Source organism: Triplophysa rosa, linkage group LG11, assembly GCF_024868665.1.
Source record: "Triplophysa rosa linkage group LG11, Trosa_1v2, whole genome shotgun sequence".
Lineage (NCBI taxonomy): Eukaryota > Metazoa > Chordata > Actinopteri > Cypriniformes > Nemacheilidae > Triplophysa > Triplophysa rosa.
In genome coordinates, this window is record NC_079900.1 from 17,922,376 (window position 1) to 17,941,827 (window position 19,452).

At 36.9% G+C, this 19,452-nt stretch overlaps 2 protein-coding genes across 2 annotated transcripts; one reads left to right on the forward strand and one right to left on the reverse strand.

The window, feature by feature from the left end:
- Window positions 1-248: 248 nt before the first annotated feature.
- On the reverse strand, window positions 249-4,151 carry ubfd1 (ubiquitin family domain containing 1). The gene is made up of 7 exons (XM_057345960.1): window positions 4,058-4,151; window positions 2,895-3,179; window positions 2,295-2,503; window positions 2,147-2,212; window positions 1,722-1,827; window positions 1,277-1,359; window positions 249-1,184 (listed from the first exon to the last, which is right to left on the reverse strand). The coding sequence occupies exons 1-7, from the start codon at window positions 4,071-4,073 to the stop codon at window positions 1,074-1,076; spliced, it is 876 nt and encodes a 291-aa protein (XP_057201943.1). The 5' UTR covers window positions 4,074-4,151; the 3' UTR covers window positions 249-1,073.
- Window positions 4,152-13,633: 9,482 nt separating this feature from the next.
- Window positions 13,634-19,021, forward strand: LOC130561291 (UNC93-like protein MFSD11). Its single transcript, XM_057345508.1, is given in 7 exon segments — window positions 13,634-13,667; window positions 16,706-16,771; window positions 16,862-16,949; window positions 16,951-16,970; window positions 17,090-17,264; window positions 17,364-17,499; window positions 17,598-19,021. Coding segments are annotated over 7 exon segments (672 nt in total). The 3' UTR covers window positions 17,751-19,021.
- Window positions 19,022-19,452: the final 431 nt, after the last annotated feature.

A 19,452-nucleotide genomic window follows, 5' to 3' on the forward strand; every position in this document is an offset into this window, starting at 1 on the left:
TGTAACTGCCTCCTGCTGGTTGAAGTGTGAAGTGATTTTCCTAATGAATAGAGATGTCTAGTTAGACCTGCAAGAACTAAACTGGATCTAAACCTAGATCCAGTCATAGTTGCATCTGTCAGTATGTGTTCCTTAAACTAGAACCAGTGTTGCTTGAATGTGTGATTTTGGAAAATCTTATTTGTGATACTGTTCCATATCAGAAAAACTGAAGAGCCAAATATATTACAGAGAAGTCATTAAGATCCGATTTTGGGGCTTTATTGAAATAATAATACTGAAAAAACTTAGTTAGCACCATGTTTTAAATAAACAACATGCATGATGATCTGATTGTATTTCAGAATATTAGCAAATTGCAACTGTGATTTTGTGTTTAAAGCACAGTATTACATTGTTCTTCCTGATACATGGGTTTGGGGCTAGGGACATCCCAGATTTTTTAAAATAACATTACCTTTTTCATGGGTATTTAAAATATTAAAGAATGCATTATTAAAAAATAAATGTTTGGTTGTTAGGGCTGTAATTCTGCTGTGTATACACAGAAAACAACCTACACGTTTCAATTAAATGGGATGAGATGAATGTGGTAAAATGCATTTTTTAACATTAAACCTGGATTAATTCATGTGAAGGTAACAACACTGCTTATTTGTCAAAATCTATGCATGACAAATTTGATGGTAAAATTAACCACTTTGTGTCAACTTTGTCAAGTTTGCTCGTGTTGTACAGTAAACTGAGGATTTTACTTGATAAAATACATTGATCATATTCCTTAAATAATTTTATTTCTTTCAGAATAACTACGAGAAACGCATATGCAAGTTCTGTACAATTCTCTGTTTATGCTTGGGATTGCTTTAAAAAAAGGGTGGTAGAACAGTTTGAAAAACGGGATGCTGACACTTAGTGCACTTAAAACCCCCCCAAAAATTCTGTCCAACAGCAATCCTTCGGTTTGCTCTGTGTGTACTTCAAAAAAATCAGTTCTTCAGATTATTGTGTAGGCTCCAGTCAATGTTTCCATCGTTTCTGAATCCCAATTCTTCAGTGTCTATAGAGGCACGTTAAAAATACTGCCATTTCCCAAGGACTGTGTCTTTGATTGCATCGACAAATTGTGCAGGCACCCAGTAGACCCAATATTGTGAAGCTTCTGTCGGACCCAGCTGAAATGCCTACAATGACATTATAAATATTAAACACTTTCAAAAGCTTTCTTGTCTGTTAGCATTTATTTATTAACATGTATAGTGAGATAAACGAATACCATCATGTGATAGTCCTCGTGACCCTCTATTGGCTCAGTCACAACGTTTTTGATGGAACCCATTGGGATTTTTTCCGTTCTTTCTGAAGACAAGAAGACATCAAATCGTAGTGATTTGTAATGTACAAATAAAGCATTGTATATTAACTATAAATTCAAGGATGAAATCTTTACGTAAACGCATATTATCTTTGTTTATGGTTATAAAAAATGTTCAGTACACAATTGTAATATACAGTACTTATTAGACACACTTGCAAATAACTGCACCTTTGTATATTATTTATATTTTTTATCCATTTAGTCTCATGTTTCTTTTCATTTCTTTTGTGTTATGTACTGTAGTGTATGTACTGTGTGTTTAAGACAATAGAGCTCCTGTAACCAGAACTAATCCCTTGTGTGCGTGTGAACACTTGGCGAATAAAGCTTATTCTGAAATCACCTTTTGTTCCAATCCACAATTGATCCTGTTCCAGTTTGAAAGTAAGTCGTACTTTTCCACCAGACTTGTTGTACATTCCTGATAAAGGCACTGTTGGTAGGCGCTCCTAGTCAAAAAATTAAAGATCACTCGAATGTCATTATTAGTGTGCATCAGAACAGGTGTAGGCACATTTTCTTGCTATAGTATGCTAATGGTTTCAAATTGAAAAAAAAAATCCAATAAATATTGGTGACCGACACATAGGTGCATCTTTAGCAATAACAAAATGTCACAAATGCATTACATAAAGCAGTTTAAATCTGATTAAAGTACAAAGGCCCACATGCAGTTTTTAAGGGCCGTCTGTCCGTGATCACATCTGCATATGCAGACTCTATGCCACTGTGTCTCATGGCATCTTATTTTCAACAGCTTGTAATTACCTTAGCTCCTTTAATTGAAGGCATGACATCATCTGGTTTTCCTTTGTCCAAAACTTTTCTGTGTTGCTGAAAAAAACACAATAAGTATAATCAATGAAAGAATTCTTACCATTGTAAAGAATTCAAACTATGTGAAAACATTTCTCACCTTTTGTCTGCACAATGGTTCTTTTTTGTTTTCCTCAGCTTTGACGTCTTGCTGAATAACTTCTTTGGGTGTATTTACAGCTAGTACATCATTTATCGTGGATCCAACCACCATTATTTTTGCACCATTTGTAACTTTGATTTCCCGAAGCGTCTTGTCCTCTGGTAGCAACCCTTTGTACATAACTTTCTGCATAGCAGGGGGAAGACCTAATAAACAAAATACAAACAGATTATGTCCTTGCCATGTAGTGATTTTCATTAAAGTTGTTACACTGTGGGCATTCTCTTGCTGTGTAGGCTGAAAACGTGTCTGGTTTTCCACATATCAAATACTTTATGGTTTTAAAAGAAATAATTAAATACAATTATACTTATATAAAATGTATACACCTAGTATATGTCTACAATAGTGAGAATATAAATGCAGTCAAGTGTGTCCAAACCTTTGAACACTGACAATGGTTTTCTCTATTACTCTAATTTTATCAAAGTAGCAGCAGTTTAAAAAACCATTTATTTTATCAATGAGTCAGGACGTACGTATATGTGCCATTAAACACACAACTTTAACTGGAATGTACAGGAGGAGCTGCATTACCAGTAAGTGAGTGAATCTTTTCTTTTAGGTTGGCTCCAGTGCCATCTAAAGGGATTTTAAGATCGTATTTATTTTTGTTCCAAATAATTTTCACGTCCACCATCTCTTTCCCCTCATCGCTTTCCTCTCCATTGCTGACAGCAGCAGGCTGAGTTGACGTGCTTTCTCCATCAGTAAGTAACGCTTGTTCAGTCTCAGCTGCTGTGTGGCTTTGTCCAGCAGCTTCACATGAAACTTCTGGTGCTTTCTGCACGACCTCTGCGTCCATTCCTACTACCTCACTTCCTGTGGGAGCAATTCCAGATGAAACTTAAAAGGGTACCATTCACAGTTCTTAATAATGTGTCATTGTATTGATAAATAAGCAGACTTCCTTCCAAGGTGCCAGTAATGTTATGAGAACACGAACACATATTTTGATATATATTAAATCTAAATTCATTCACAATTCAACTGACACTCAAGAGAGTATAAAAACACAACAAGTGATCCATGACTTTACAAATTACACTACTAAAACCCCTCAGCAGCACTGATGGGAAAATAGGAAACTAACCTAATCTTACCAGTTTGCACTAGTTACAACACGACTGGTAACAAAAAGCAACAACTCAGTATAGTATTTAACTGTTATGTAGTAAAAACAAGAGATTTTAAGCTGCTGCCTGAAGCAATGAATCGCCCAAAACCCAACTGTTCTGGGTGCTGTAACTGTACACGCCTCACACAGTGACAAGTCACAAATAAAACATCAGGATCATCCAGCTGGTCATTCTGAGCCAGTCTGCTGTGCTACTATTCGCAAGCTGTGTTTAGTAAGATATATTTAGAAAACCACTTTGAGCATCACAGGCTCGACGGGGACATTATGATGCTCAAAAACGCTATTTCAAAATGACCAATCATCCCAAACGATACTACGATGTTTCTGAAATGCTGTGTAGGCAGACAGCTCACTGGGTTTTGTGTCACTGTCGAAGTTTTCGACATCGCAATTTAGGCTAATCACAAAATATCTACCTATTATTCAACACTGACAAGTTGAAGGAACATCCATTCTGTATTATTAAGAAGACCAGTAATTACAACTGATATTGCACGTTGATGAATAACACCGCAAAGCGAATACAAATAACATTTAAGTACATTTTCATGCTACCTACCATCCTGCGCCGCCATGATGATTGTGTACAATATGAGGAAAGGCTTCTGGGAAAGAACGCGCTGTCAGTGAATGAACCTCGACGCTTTCCGTACTGACTTTGCGACTATTCCAGACGTAACAGTTAACAGTTGTGTAATTATATTTTGTTAAAAGTCACTATGCAATATTATTATTATTATTTTACTGAATAATTCTTTCTTGTGTTTTTTTACGTTGATGTTGTTGCTCGTTTATTTTTTTTCGTTCTCCTTGTTTTTGTACTGTACTCTTGATTGAAATGTAAATTTTATATATTTTTGTATTTACCCTTGGCAATAAAAAAAATCTCGTTTCGTTTTTTGTTATTTTTTATGTGTTATTTTTCATTTGATATGTAAGTTTATGCCTGGCAAAAAAGGTCAAAATATGTTTTAAAACGTCTAATATTATTTTTCTTTATTAAAACTCTCGGATTCAATACGTTGAATAATTGTAGTTATTATTTTGGCTTTTTTATGCATAACTATGCACGAATCATTTACTGTATTTTTGTTAGAGTGTAATTAATATGGTATTTCTATACAGGGGACAAAAAAATGTAAATGTATTTTTCATTTTATAACCTCATAATACTTTAGTTCGAAGTGTGTACATAAAGTAAAAAAAGAATTGCAGACGTGACGGGATCTATAAATTTTCGCAGATTTCCAAACACTAGTGATCGGGGCTGAGTGTGTCCATTGTATGTAGATCTACATAGCTGCAGCGCCACGCGTATTTTACAGCAGCTTTATGGGTCAGTGATGCTTTTAGCGATTACACAATCGACAACCTTTGAACATGTACATATTTGTAACAAGTGATGACATTTTTATTTTTTCTAAGACAATCGCTGCTACTTTAAATGGTCGCGGATTACAGATGCAACAGCGACTACGTGTAAAAAGTTTGGCTGTCATAAATGCAAAATAAAATTGCATAAATAAAAAGTTATTGCAGTTATGTATGTGCAGTGTTGACAGACTTTGATACCGTGTTGTAGATAACCCGCAACAATAACCTAGTTGTATGGTCTGTTTAAGTATACTTGCAGTGTTAGTAGCCTTTTAAACAGTTCAACAGCCTGAGAATATGTCCGATTAAATTTATAGTGAAGTTATTTACACAGCAACCGTCTCATGAATGTTGCATTCCTGCAGCTTTCATGAGGGTCACGAGGCTCGTGCCTCGTGCACTTCTGTGACCGTGACCAACATCTCGCTGCAGTTCACTAGCATTAACCAGTGATTCAGATGTAGAGTACTAGTGACTATGTGGTATTTGTTTTCCAAAGGTTATGCTTTCCTGGATACTGCCTATATTTTCATGGACCAGGGCGCACTCTGCACTGTGAAACTCTGCAGCTGGAATCATACATGTCGATTTAAATGAGCTGAGGATGGCTGATTTACGGACGTACAGTTAATGACTGCGGTCAGGCCAGCCTCCACTTTGAAAATGACTGTCAAGCCAGCCCTCACACTGGTTTTCTGTGCGCGCATATATGACAGATTGCGGTAGGAGCGCTGGAGGACAAATTAAAAAAAGCGGTTTCGCACGATATCATTTGCTAGTGTTTTTCCGGTTGCAAGTGATGTTGCTAGTGCAATGAGAGACGATGTTAAAGGGTTGCTATGCAGTTTCTTTGATGTTCTGGGTGATTTCTAGGCCGTTGATAAGGTATTTTGGTGGTTGTAAGAGTGTTGCTATGTAGTTTCAATGATTTTCTGTGTGATTGCTCGGCTGTTGTTAAGGCATTCGGGTGGTTGTAAAAGTGTTGCTATGCAGTTTGTGTGGCGTTCTCTGGGTGGTTGCTAGGCCGTTGCTACGTTCTGGTGGTTGGTTTTGGCCTAGTGGGGCAGTTGTGGCCTAGTGGTTAGAGAGTCAGACTCGTAACCAAAAAGTCATGGCTGCCCTCTGCTCTGGGTGTGTGTGTTCACAACTTGCAGTGCGTGTTTGTATGCAGTTTTTATGGCAAATAAAGGAAATATAATTATTTGTCTATAGCCAGAAACTATTCAAAGATAACTCTCTTCCAAAGCAATGTGCATTTTTCATGCCGCCGTTCAGATTTAGGATTGGTAAACTGTAAATTAATTCCTGAAACAGATCTAATTAGATCATAATATTACTGTTTCATTAACCAAGCAAAAACAAATGTTGATTTTTACAGACCACATTGACCCCACCTATCCAAAATCATAAAATTTTAGCCCAAGCTCATCCATATTAAAAACGTTTAATAATAATGTTTAGTGTACCTTTGAACAATCACCTACATATTGAACCGTGACACTGATTTGTGAAGTGTCAATGAGTTGTTGACAAGCACTGGTGAGATGAAAGATTTTACAGCTATATGTTTGTTGTTTTGCTCTTTGGTGGCATTGTAAGTTCTGGTTTTGTGTCTGTTTTTTCATCTGTTAATGAATTAATTTGTTGATGTCCCAATCTTAAAAATACACAAAATTGTTTTGAAGCAATATTTAGAAATGTTACTATCCTTACATACCACATGTGCTACACTGACTTTTAAGTAGTACGTCTTAGTAGTTAGTAAATTTAAAACATTTGTTACTCTTTTGGTAGTCTTCTGCAGTTGTAACAATAGCTCTTGTCTTATGTTTTTATAAATTGGCACTATTTTCACGAACATTTCACCATTTCAATTTTTACTAATTTCACAAAGGATGGTAAAAAATGCATTAAATTCTTGTTTAAGTCTCGTTTATGAGGAATTCTTGATTCATACTCTACAAAATGTTTATCTCTGGTTCGCATTTCTGTCTATACTTTTTTCAGCCGTCGACGATTCTCTCACGTTTGGGCATTGCAAGGCAACGTTTATTTACATAGCGCATTTCATACACAAAGGTAATTCAAAGTGTGTTACATAGAAATGATTCACAAAGAAAAACGATACTTAATGAATGAGTTCTTTAGAAAGTAAATTAGTTAAAATCACAAGTGCTTAAGAATGTATAACACAAAGGAAATTAAGTTTATTTTGAAATGCGTACTAAATAGAATGACAACTAAAAGTAAAAGAAGGTAGATTATTTCAAACTACTACCAATTGTCTGATTTGCATAAAATTATGTTATTTTGTTACAAGCATGGACAGCCACATCAAAAAAGTGATCAAAAGTTTTTTTAATTTGTATTAGCCAAAATAGGTTTCAAATTGATATATCAAAATGGACTTGAGGTCGTCTCTTGCCAACACTTTGGCATATTAATACAAAACATATATGTGACCCTGGACAACAAAACCAGTCTTATGGGTCAATTTTTTTAAATTGAGATTTTTACATAATCTGAAAGATGAATAAATACACTTTCTATTGATGTATGAGTTGTTAGAATAGGACAATATCTGGCTGAGATACAACCGTTCAAAACTCAGGAATCTGAGAGTGCAAAAAAATCAAAATATTGAGAAAATTGCCTTTGAAGTTGTTAATCAGGGGCACTGTGGCAGACCATCCACTCACAAAAATAAAGTTTTTATATATTTAAGGTAGGAAATTTACAAAATATCTTCATGGAACATGATCTTTGCTTAATATCCTAATGATTTTTGGCATAAAAGAAAAATCGATAATTTTGACCCACACAATGTATTTTTGTCTTTTACTAAAAATGTTCCCGTGCTACTTAAGACTGGTTTTGTGATCCAGGGTCACATATGTGATTGTAGACTATACACATAGATCCATCTATTGGTGCTGAAAAATTTGCAACTGGTTATAACTTTGAATCCTTTCGCCTAAAACAGCAGAATTCTCTCTTTAGACTCCTTGGGACATACTGAGTTGAATATAATCCAACATTCTTTGGTTGGCCATCATGGTTATGGGCAATTCCTTGCTATTGTCAACCTCAGGATGAAAAAAAATTGTTTTTAGATTTTTAGCAGAATCACGGCAGGATCCCTTGTTATGTGTGGAGAGAGCCATTTTGACCCTTTCGGCCTTCGATACTCTCTCCGGTCCTTGTCTGTGTTCCCGCCCTTTTGTATCCCTCATTATTGGTTGTTAATTAGTTCATGCCCCACACCTGTTCCCCTTTGATTTGTCCCCTTATTTAATGCCCCTGTGTCCTCTGTCTTGTGCTGAATCGTGTTTGTGGCATGTGGGTGAGTTCCTGTCTTTTAGTTAGTCTAGTTTAATGTCAAGTGTTAGTATTAGTCCAGTCTAGTTAGTCCTTGTTCGTGTTTCCATGTTTTGTTATGTTAACCCCCGTGGGTGTTTGTTTTGTATGTTTATTTTATTAAAGTCTTGTTTAACCCCTTATGTCCCTGTCTGCACTTGGGTCCTCTGTCTCACACCTCACCCGAGAATCATGATAATGATAGATCTGATAGATATACTATCTTGTTATTGATCCAAAATGATAGTAGTGTTCCATCTTGTTCATATGCCAAAACAGATAGATCTAACTATTCTGCAGACATGAATGTCAGAGGGGAAGAACAGCAGGCAGGAGACAAAGTGATGTTATAATAAAAGGAGCAAAGTTTATTGTAGAGAGAAAATCACAGTTGGGGTCAGATGCCCATTCTAACTCTGTCTATCTTCGTCCGACTTAGTCATTCTAACTTCACTTGACTAGAAACGCATTTGTCAGGTGCTATTATACCAACATAGACCGTGGAAAACTGTGGTTTAAAGATACTTTACATAGAGACAACATGGTTATTAAAACGACTTGGTAGATAGGATCTGAATTTCTTAAAAGTAACCTGTTTGTGTGGGAGGGGCAAATGGTTTGGGGAACAAAATGACAACAATTTTTGGTCCCCATGAGGAAACAAGCTTGTACAGTGGCAAGAAAAAGTATTTGAACCTTTTGGAATTTCATGGTTTTCTGAATAAATTTGTCATAAAATGTGATCTGATCTTCATCTAAGTCAAGGGTATTGACAAACATAAGGTGTCTAAAAATAATAACACAAAAAAAGTTTATCTTTCTGTATTGAGAACAATCCAAAAAACATCATGTTGGGTCTCCATGTTTTATAGGGACATTCCATAGACTCAATGGCTTTTATACTGTACAAACTGTATACCATATTCCCTACCCCTAACCACACCACTAAACCTAACAATCACACAAAACTTATGCTCTTTTAGATTTTCAAAAAAACTTAAAAAAATAAAAAATAAAAAATTGTTTCCTCATAGGGACCAAAAAATGTTGTCATTTTGTTCCCCATACCATTTGCCCTTCCCACACAAACAGGTTACTTTTAAGAAATTCAGATCCTATCTACCAGGTCATTTTAATTACATCGAGACAACATGGTTAAGTATCTTTAAACCACAGTTTTCCACGGTCTATGTTGGTATAATAGCACCTGACAAATGTGTTTCTAGTCAGGTGAAGTTAGAATGACTAAGTCGGACGAAGATAGACAGAGTTAGAATGGGCATCTGACCCCAACTGTGATTTTCTCTCTACAATAAACTTTGCTCCTTTTATTATAACATCACTTTGTCTCCTGCCTGCTGTTCTTCCCCTCTGACATTCATGTCTGCAGAATAGTTAGATCTATCTGTTTTGGCATATGAACAAGATGGAACACTACTATCATTTTGGATCAATAACAAGATAGTATATCTATCAGATCTATCATTATCATGATTCTCGGGTGAGGTGTGAGACAGAGGACCCAAGTGCAGACAGGGACATAAGGGGTTAAACAAGACTTTAATAAAATAAACATACAAAACAAACACCCACGGGGGTTAGCATAATAAAACATGGAAACAGGAACAAGGACTAACTAGACTGGACTAATACTAACACTTGACATTAAACTACAATAAACTAGTCTAACTAAAAGACAGGAACTCACCCACATGACACAAACACGACACAACAATGATTCAGCACAAGACAGAGGACACAGGGGCATTAAATAAGGGGACAAATCAAAGGGGAACAGGTGTGGGGCATGAACTAATTAACAACCAATAATGAGGGATACAAAAGGGCGGGAACACAGACAAGGACCGGAGAGAGTATCGAAGGCCGAAAGGGTCAAAATGGCTCTCTCCACACATAACAAGGGATCCTGCCGTGATTCTGCTAAAAATCTAAAAACAATTTTTTTTCATCCTGAGGTTGACAATAGCAAGGAATTGCCCATAACCATGATGGCCAACCAAAGAATGTTGGATTATATTCAACTCAGTATGTCCCAAGGAGTCTAAAGAGAGAATTCTGCTGTTTTAGGCGAAAGGATTCAAAGTTATAACCAGTTGCAAATTTTTCAGCACCAATAGATGGATCTATGTGTATAGTCTACAATGACATATGTGACCCTGGATCACAAAACCAGTCTTAAGTAGCACGGGAACATTTTTAGTAAAAGACAAAAATACATTGTGTGGGTCAAAATTATCGATTTTTCTTTTATGCCAAAAATCATTAGGATATTAAGCAAAGATCATGTTCCATGAAGATATTTTGTAAATTTCCTACCTTAAATATATAAAAACTTTATTTTTGTGAGTGGATGGTCTGCCACAGTGCCCCTGATTAACAACTTCAAAGGCAATTTTCTCAATATTTTGATTTTTTTGCACTCTCAGATTCCTGAGTTTTGAACGGTTGTATCTCAGCCAGATATTGTCCTATTCTAACAACTCATACATCAATAGAAAGTGTATTTATTCATCTTTCAGATTATGTAAAAATCTCAATTTAAAAAAATTGACCCATAAGACTGGTTTTGTTGTCCAGGGTCACATATTATTTACCGTGGAGTGACCTTAACAGAGAAGACTTTAGTCTTGAGCACAAAAGTAGATATGAGGGTCTTGCTGTGTAGATGTAGCAAGTCTGGAAACAAGACAAATCAACAACAAAAAAAACAAAACAAAGCTAATACAATTCAAATGATGGAGAAATGTCAATTGAATGTAACAATGAGTGCAGATCAAGGACGGTGGATGTAAAATGCAGCAGATACTGCAGATCATCCTTGTTTTCAAAGCATTTACAATAATTGCGGTTATCTGAAATAATTGCGAAGAGACGATTATTTAATAATTGTGACAGCCCTAACTATAGTGTTTACCACAAGTTAATTATTTTATCATCTGGTTCAAATTAAGCGGACCTTTATTTTGGCGGGTTGTCGCGAAGACGCTTGAGCTTCAGTGTGTTTGACAGTAGCTTCACTCAAACTTTACAAAATTCTCGTAAAAGAAACTTTTTGTGGAACAACTCTGTGGATGAAGTTCATGTGTTCATGTACTCGTATAGTAAAATCCACGAGTGTCACGCTTGTAACATGTTAAAGTGTGCAGCTCATTCACTCATAGCCACTCATAACAAGCAGAGGACATATTTAAATTGTAAAACTCCGCTTTCGTGATTCCTTCCATGTTTTCCCACATCACACAGATCTTACGGCTCTAGATCAATGGACTCGATGCAGCCGGAAAACGTCTCCGGTTACTGTCGTAACCTCGGTTCCCTGAGAAGCGGGAACGAGACATTGCGGAGGTTCGCTATGGGAACTCTTCCCTTCTCCACTTTCCTGAAGTCTCATTGGATAACGCCAGTAATACCCGCTATCAACTGGGTTAAAACATACCAAGCACGGGGTAATGCACACCGATTCAACCAATCGTGAAGTCACCCTGAGCGCCCACAGCTGATTGGATGTCCCGAATGCTCTCCGAGTCAGGGCGATCCCGCTCCGACTCCGCCCAGTCCTTATCCGAGATGGACATAGTCGTCCTCCTCCCCGACGCCGTAGGAAACAGTGTCCGCGATGGCAGGCGAAAGCTCTCCTCAACGAAAAGGACTGGGGAATGAGGCATACGGCAGAGGACGGCGGCCCCAGTCGTCGCCGGTACCTCGTGGAATGGGTGGGCCCACCAGTAGCTCGCTGGCGGCAGTGAGCCTCAACCCGAAGAGTCCACGAGCGATGTTCCTGCGAGTCCTCAAGACTTGCCGGCAGGTCCGCACAGCGCGCGCAATCGGACAATATCAGCAGCCAGGCCCAGGCAGGCAATGCAGTGCTCATGGGTATCCGGCAGGCCAATGGGGCCCGCACAAAGACGACAGAAAGCAGCCATCGGATGCGGTGAAGAAGTCTCCAGTTGCGACTTCAACGATGGCAGCGTGAAAGAGAAGATTCTGAGGTATTGTCGCTATGCACCGTATTTATACTGCCAGGGGGTTCGTCAGTATTTGCATACTGTTGCATATCTTGCGACAATTGGCCATTTTTTTTACTGGCGTTATCCAATAAGACTTCAGGAAAGTAGAGAAGGGAAGAGTTCCCATAGTGGTAGCTCCGCTCTCGAAAGGGAACAAGTTTTAATTGCAAAAACAAAATAAAAATGAAAATAATAGTGGTGCGCCATTAGTTAACCTCACACGAACAAGCACACCGACAAACGCACTTCATACAAACAAGCGGCTCTGGCTAATGCACCTGCCGAACTGTATCGCACGCGCGCTACACAATTAAATTTATTCTAAGCAGAGACCAATTTTTTCGTTGCATGTGCAACATACATGTCATTTATTGTAAAGCCCTGCTAGTGCTCATATTTTTATATTCTCACAGGCGTTCACCTTTGTGCATCTGGTTCAATTTATCCCTTTGTTTCAAAGTACAGTGTTTTGTTGTGAATGAATGTGGTTCAGCACATCTGGTTTAGATTATCGCGGGGTTTATGTGTATGTTTATGAATCGTGTTGGACTGAAATGGGTTTGTGAGTGGCCGATGTTAATGTAATGTCTGGTGTGAAAACCCTGCACTGTAGATTTTTATTATAGGTGTAAAGGGAATGTGACCAAAAAAAGTTTTTAAATTGTTTTTAAATTGTCACAATTCTTAAATTGCGCTTTATACTTTGTGAATTCTTGATTCGCTGTGGACTATACACTTTTCGTCATGAAACTTTACTGCACACCAAACATACTCAAACGTCACTGACGCATCACATCAAATTGTATCACTTGTAAATATTCACAAAAGAGTGACAAACAAAACAACTTCTGAAAACTTAAGTGTAAATGCCTGACAACGTTGTACTGACTAAACGCAAATGTTGAAAAGGTTTANCAAAAGTAGAACAACTTAAGAAATGTAAAAATGTTCTTGACATTCACATGGTGAGGATACAAACTTGCAGTGGTGTAAAGTATTGGAGTAAATGTACTTAGTTACTGTACTTAAGTATCTTTTGGCTACCTTGTAGTTGTACTGAGTATTAAAGATATTAGCTACTTTTACTATCTACTTAACTACATTTTTGAACAAGTATATGTACTCTTTACTCCACTATATTTGTAATGACTAATGCAATTACACATTACATTTCGCATGGCACCTATCTTTTTTTGCAGCAGTTTATTTTTGCTACAGAATCATTCATATTGCCATTTACAGGGCATTGAAGGTACTATAATCTTGTGGAGTTTGCCCTAACTTACTAAAACTTGTCAACATGGCTTCTTTATGTGAATACGAGTGCAGTATCAGGTAGTTGTCAATCGCTGGCGGTTTATATGTGAAATGAGAACATGACTGCAGCTGGCGATGAGGCCAAACCAGCAAGTCCAGTGCAAAAAGGCTTTGACTTTAACTTAATTATACTTAACATTATTTTATTTATCCGTTATATTGAAGATACCTTTTTGAAGGAGTTTGGTTTACTTATGAGCACTTGAGCTTAAATGAGACTTGGGTGTTTGTAATAGACGTACAGTAGGTTATGGTGTAGGCCAAGATTTGTTGCAATTTTGAGGTGTTCAGTCTTATTATGATTTAAGAAAATAAATGCGATTGCTCTCCTCACGAATCAACTGTTTTTCACTGACATGTCTCTTAAGTGTTGAGGACTAGTGCTTTGAGCCTATTCAGTATGAGTAAAAAGATACTCTAAGACTTTTACTGAAGTCGTTTTGGAATTGGTGACTTGTAACTTGTAATGGAGTCATTTTCGCTGCAAGGTACTGTATATGTACTTTTACTCAAGTATGGTTTTCAAGTACTCTTTACACCTCTGCAAACTTGTGTAATAAAACAGGTCAAACGTTTTGATCAACACTGTTGATATATAGTGAGAGATCCACGTTGCGTGCATGATGTGTATTTGAGGGTATAGTATAAGGATCACATCACAAACTCATTTCTAAAGCATATCTATTTAATGGGACAACATGGTAACACAAAACGTGTATTCATCCTTCAAGTAATTAGTTATTTATCAACTGATTCATTTACTGAAGCACTGGTTTATAGAGATATTGTTGCAATGTTAATAGTGTCTCTATATGACTAAACCCATCCTTCCCTTAAGTAACACGTAAGATTTGTATTGGGTGGTGCCCATGGACTTCCCATTTGTCTACACCACGGAAAGACTGTAGAGCAATCAAGAAAAGAAGATGAAAAGACCAGAACATTTGTCTAAATAAGATAAAACTAGAGGTAACATCCAATCTTTTAAATGAAGAACTTTCTAAAAGCCGAAACCAGAGCACATCTATCTCGGTAGCTCTATATGTTTTTTAAACATTTAAAACCCCATTTACAGAGTTTCAAAAGACACGTTGTCTGCATAAGTTGCCTATTTTTCCTGCACGCAATAGCCATTTTTAGTTTATTCGTACGTTTGTTAGAACTTTAAATCTAGATTTTTTACACGTAAAAGACATTCTGTAATGCAACTACATTTTACCAATCATGTGTAATGCACAATCCAGCACACAATCTGTCAGATCTGTCTGGAAAAACATAAAAAGCATTTTACACATACAGGAAAATACGGTGGTACTTAAAAAACTTGCAGAGTGGCCTTCTCTTGCTATTATTTTTAGTACGTTCAGTTGGTTTCTGTCAGAAAAGGAATTATATTCAACACATGTTGTGAGTGAAAAGCATTCACCATAAGAAAAGGATGACAATTATATAAAACATGCCCAGTTGATTCAACTTATACTTTGTTCGTGTAAAGTTTAGATCTGAAGCAAACCGTTAAAAAAAACATTGAACCATTTTGTTTAACACTTACAAATATATGCCCTTAAAACAATGTGAAACGGAAACACTATCTGTTTAGACTTCTTTGCTATCAGATGTACGACACGAAATAATGGCGATGAAGAGGGTTGAAACGAAAAAGAAACAGTTACTATAGTCTCAGTCTGATGCAGTCTCACGAGTTAAGCTGTGAAAAGTGGATGAGGGGGTGTTTGAGTCCCCCCAAAATTCTTCGACCTGTTACCATAAACACATCCTTAGCTACAACTCTTTTAACAGAAGCTACATTTAAAACCCCACTGTTGTGACTCGGTCTTTACTCAACAGGATGCCAAGAAAGTTATTTGACTATTCTACATTTTTTAAAGAATCCAGTAATAGATCTTGAATTTTGAAAGGAGTGCTAAACAGTTGTATTTTAACTATAGGGGAGAGCACCATCCTTCTTGTAGATCTTAAGACATCATCTGAAACTTAACATTTATTAAATAAAACAGTGTAGAACTATGACAATTGAAGATATTGACTAGTTTTTTTGTTTGTTTGTCTTTTGTTTTTTGTTCCTGGTTTTAAAAGTTTAACCCTAAACCAGACGTAGTATATGTTTGATTTTTTTATGCCAAAATGATCAAAAAAGAGTCACTAACACAAACATTAAAGATTTTCTGTCACACCAGATTGTAGACACACAGACATCTCCAGAAAATCAGTCAGGATGGAAACCCAAACCTTTTTTTGGTTCATTGTCTTGTACAATCTGTTAGAAACGCACCCCTTAGGTGCTAACAAAAAACAATCCCCCATTCCTCCATGACCAGGAAGAACGTGTCAGGGCATGTCGTTGAATAAAAAAAGATATAGTTTATGACACAATGATAAAATGCTGACCCAAAAACTTTAATCATTTATCAGATAAAAATCTTAAACCTGGAACCAACTTACTCTTAGATGAAACAACACATAACCATTATCTCTCTCTAATTTAAAAACACAACCGTCAGGTTTCAAACTGTGATGTAAGAACAGCAGGGTGTCATGCCAGAAGGATGAAAACACCTTTCATTGCAGGGATAGACCTACAACAACAAAAGTCGTAAAATATAAACTGTCAAACAAGACTGACAGATGTTAAAAAACCCAGCTTACTTTGATTGACTGGTCAAATGACTTGCCTGAGATAATAAGGGGACAGTCACACTTTGATAAGATTCCAGACCTGGAGTCTCAATTCACTCATTAGCATGATAAAAGCAAGGAAACAGCACACTCTTAGAAGAAAACCCCACATAAATATTTATTTTATCTCTGTCTAATTTACAAACACAAATATCTTTCACAAGAAGCCTATAGTAAAATCAAACAGGATGAAAACACACCTTTTTGATTAGGGAGTGATGAGGGGGGTTGTGTAGGTAGTTAGCCCCACTGAAGGAAGGGTGGGGGTTAGAGGAGACCCCAACAACAGTCATAAAACATAAATGTCATCAAGATTGACAGGCCATAATAGTCTCCATTTGAGTGACTGGTTGACAGAACTTTGACAGGGGGTCATAAATCAATCAAACTTTTGACACAAGGTATATGATTATACTACTTGTGTGACCTTATAGAGACCATTTTGGAGATCTTCAAAACCAAAACCATATTGTTATTAAGTTTCTGCATGGCATACACGGGTAAGATCACTAAAGGAAAATATCTTTATCTCTGTACATTGTATTTTGAACCATAATGATCATGCCCTGTTTTATGATCTTTCACTGCAGGTTTGGAGCTGTCATTTTACAGTGGCGTGTATGGAACTTGCATTGGCGCTACCACACACTTTGGCGACACAGCAAAAGGCTTGATTGGTGGGAGCTGGAGAAATGATTGGTAAGTACACTTTCAGTATGTAGCATGATCAATTTTACTTCAACTTTACTTAAGTTAAGTCGGACTTGTACTTTATAAGATGTAATGGAAGTTAAAGAGTTTGGTTTTTACTTTTTTAGGGGGAGGACTGTTTGGCCTTGTGTTGAAAAATAGCCGGTTTAGACGCACATCAGTGGTCTTTCTAGGAATGGTTGTGCACTTTGTAGCTTTCTACCTGATATTCCTCAACATTCCACATGATGCACCTGTGGTCCTCAATACTAGCTCACAGCATAAGCCATATCTGATGCCAACGTAAAGTATTGTTAACAAAAAAGCAGAGACATCTATACTGCACCTTAGTTTCTCCAGTTTCTTTTCATGTTAAGCTAACGTTTGTTTGTTCCCTCGCAGTGTTTCCGTTGCCCTGCTGTGCAGTTTTTTGCTCGGTCTTGGAGACAGTTGTTTTAACACTCAACTGTACAGTATCCTGGGATGGGCATATTCTGAACAGAGTGCCCCAGCCTTTGCCATATTCAAATTCATACAGGTGAAAAGATTGCACGTTCCTGTTCCAGTGGCCAGTAAGGTGTAGTGTAAAATATGACTGTGCTTCAGTGTATTAGTAACACACTCTTCTTCTCTCAGTCCATCTTTGCAGCACTGGCGTTCTTCTACAGTGGTTATATGTTGCTCACCTGGCAGCTCCTGGTTATGGTCGTCTTAGGCTTCACAGGAACCTTGTGTTTTTTCATGGTGGAGAGGATGCAGAATGTTTTAGCTGATACACAAGAGTATTAGACACTTTCATTGTGCCATTGCTCAAAACATTTCAGTAAGCATTTGGACTACTTGCACTATTTGTTTGTTTTTATTAGAATACATCACCACTCTTGATTTGAAGAAGATGGATGCAGCTTTTTTATGTTTATTTGCTGTGATAGAATATTAAGAACACTTTTTAAACAATGTTTACATTTCTGTAATGTAACTGTAATCACAAAGTATTTAATTAACTTCATGCGAATGTAAAAAAAAAACTAGGTGTATGTTTAGGAGAGATATAAGCGCCTACACAAAAAAATTCTCAGTCAGTTAAGTTAGTCTTCTGAAAGTATTTCTCTCGGGGTTCTACTGTATTTTGTGTGATTAATATTTATGCATTTGGCAGACGCCTTTATCCAAAACGACTTGCAGTGCATTGAACCTATACATTTTTTGTAATTCTGTCATTTAAAATGGATTAAAATAAGACACAAACCATTTTAAGACAGCTTCCAGTAAGACTTCTTTTTATGTAACCATTTTCCTGTGAAGTGTTTACCAGGTTCATTATGGCGAAATGTTAAATTAGTAACCGTGTAGTTTTTAAAACCATACCAGACATGTTAGTTCCGTAGCCCTAAACTATTAAATGTTATCTCAAAAATGATTCTGGTCTCGCCTGAAGCTCTGTTTAAACAAGAATTGTGCCGTTTACACAGATGTATCCTAGAGGCCTTCTTGACTAAATGCACAGCGTCATGCGCAAAACTCATTTTTGTAAATCTATGTTCTGCTTCTGAAGCCACGAGTAAAAAGGAGAAAAGCAAGATAATGGTATTCAGTAATGAAGTCCAGTATACATTTCACTTTGCATTGTATACAATGTGCTGAAAATTCCTCATATTTACACTTTTTATATGCTCCGATACTTTAACGCTGCTTTTGTGCCATATACATTTGTATTGTTTATCTGCCTTTCCTGATCCTGCAGCTTAAAGACGGCATTTGGTGACATTTCTCTGCATTACAAGTTATTTGTCTGCAATGAAATGTTTGTTGAAATGTTTCACTGTATTCTATATCAAATATAGCCTATATATATTGCATTTGTACTCGCCTGGTTTACTAACACCTGTCTAACACACAAACGACAATGTTTATTTGTAGCTATGCAATAATTGTTTTGTGTTGTAAACATTGTGCTGTTTTTAGCTCTTTACTGACAATCAACATGTGATATGAAACATGCTTTTTGAGGTTTTGTGATGTTTTGGAAGCATTTAAAAAATAAACTAAACATGTCTGTTTGCGTTTGTGTATATTATCTTCTGCTTCTATGAACTTAATATATTATAGAATTTAATGTTTGAGATATACTGTATAATTTGATGGACAAATGCAGCTCCAGGCTTGCGTTTCTTTTGGTGACGGCGCCATCTATTGAATGACTGGAAAAGTGCATACTCTAAATCTGCATGGTGAGGTCATTTTAGGTTGGAGGGGTTTAGGTTAGGTCCTCACCCCTGCTGTGCCATGTTCTTATGGTTAGGCATAATGAAAAGATCAAGGATCAAGGTCTTCCATGTTTGGTTTAGCCCTGTTAAAAAAAACAGCATATACTGGTTTGGTATGTTTTGATGCTGGTTTGTGCTGTTTTAAACTTGTCATGTGCTGGTCCTTAGCTGGTTTAAACTGGTCAAACCAGCATCAAAACATACCCAACCCAGCATATGCTGTT

Excerpts from the sequence above, each read along its gene's own strand:
- ubfd1 (XM_057345960.1), bottom strand. Across the intron at positions 2,504-2,894 it reads AAAGATTCACTCACTTACTG|GTCTTCCCCCTGCTATGCAG; the intron begins GTAATGCAGCTC and ends TTTGTTTATTAG. Across the intron at positions 1,360-1,721 it reads ATTGTGGATTGGAACAAAAG|AAAGAACGGAAAAAATCCCA; the intron begins GTGATTTCAGAA and ends TCTTGTCTTCAG.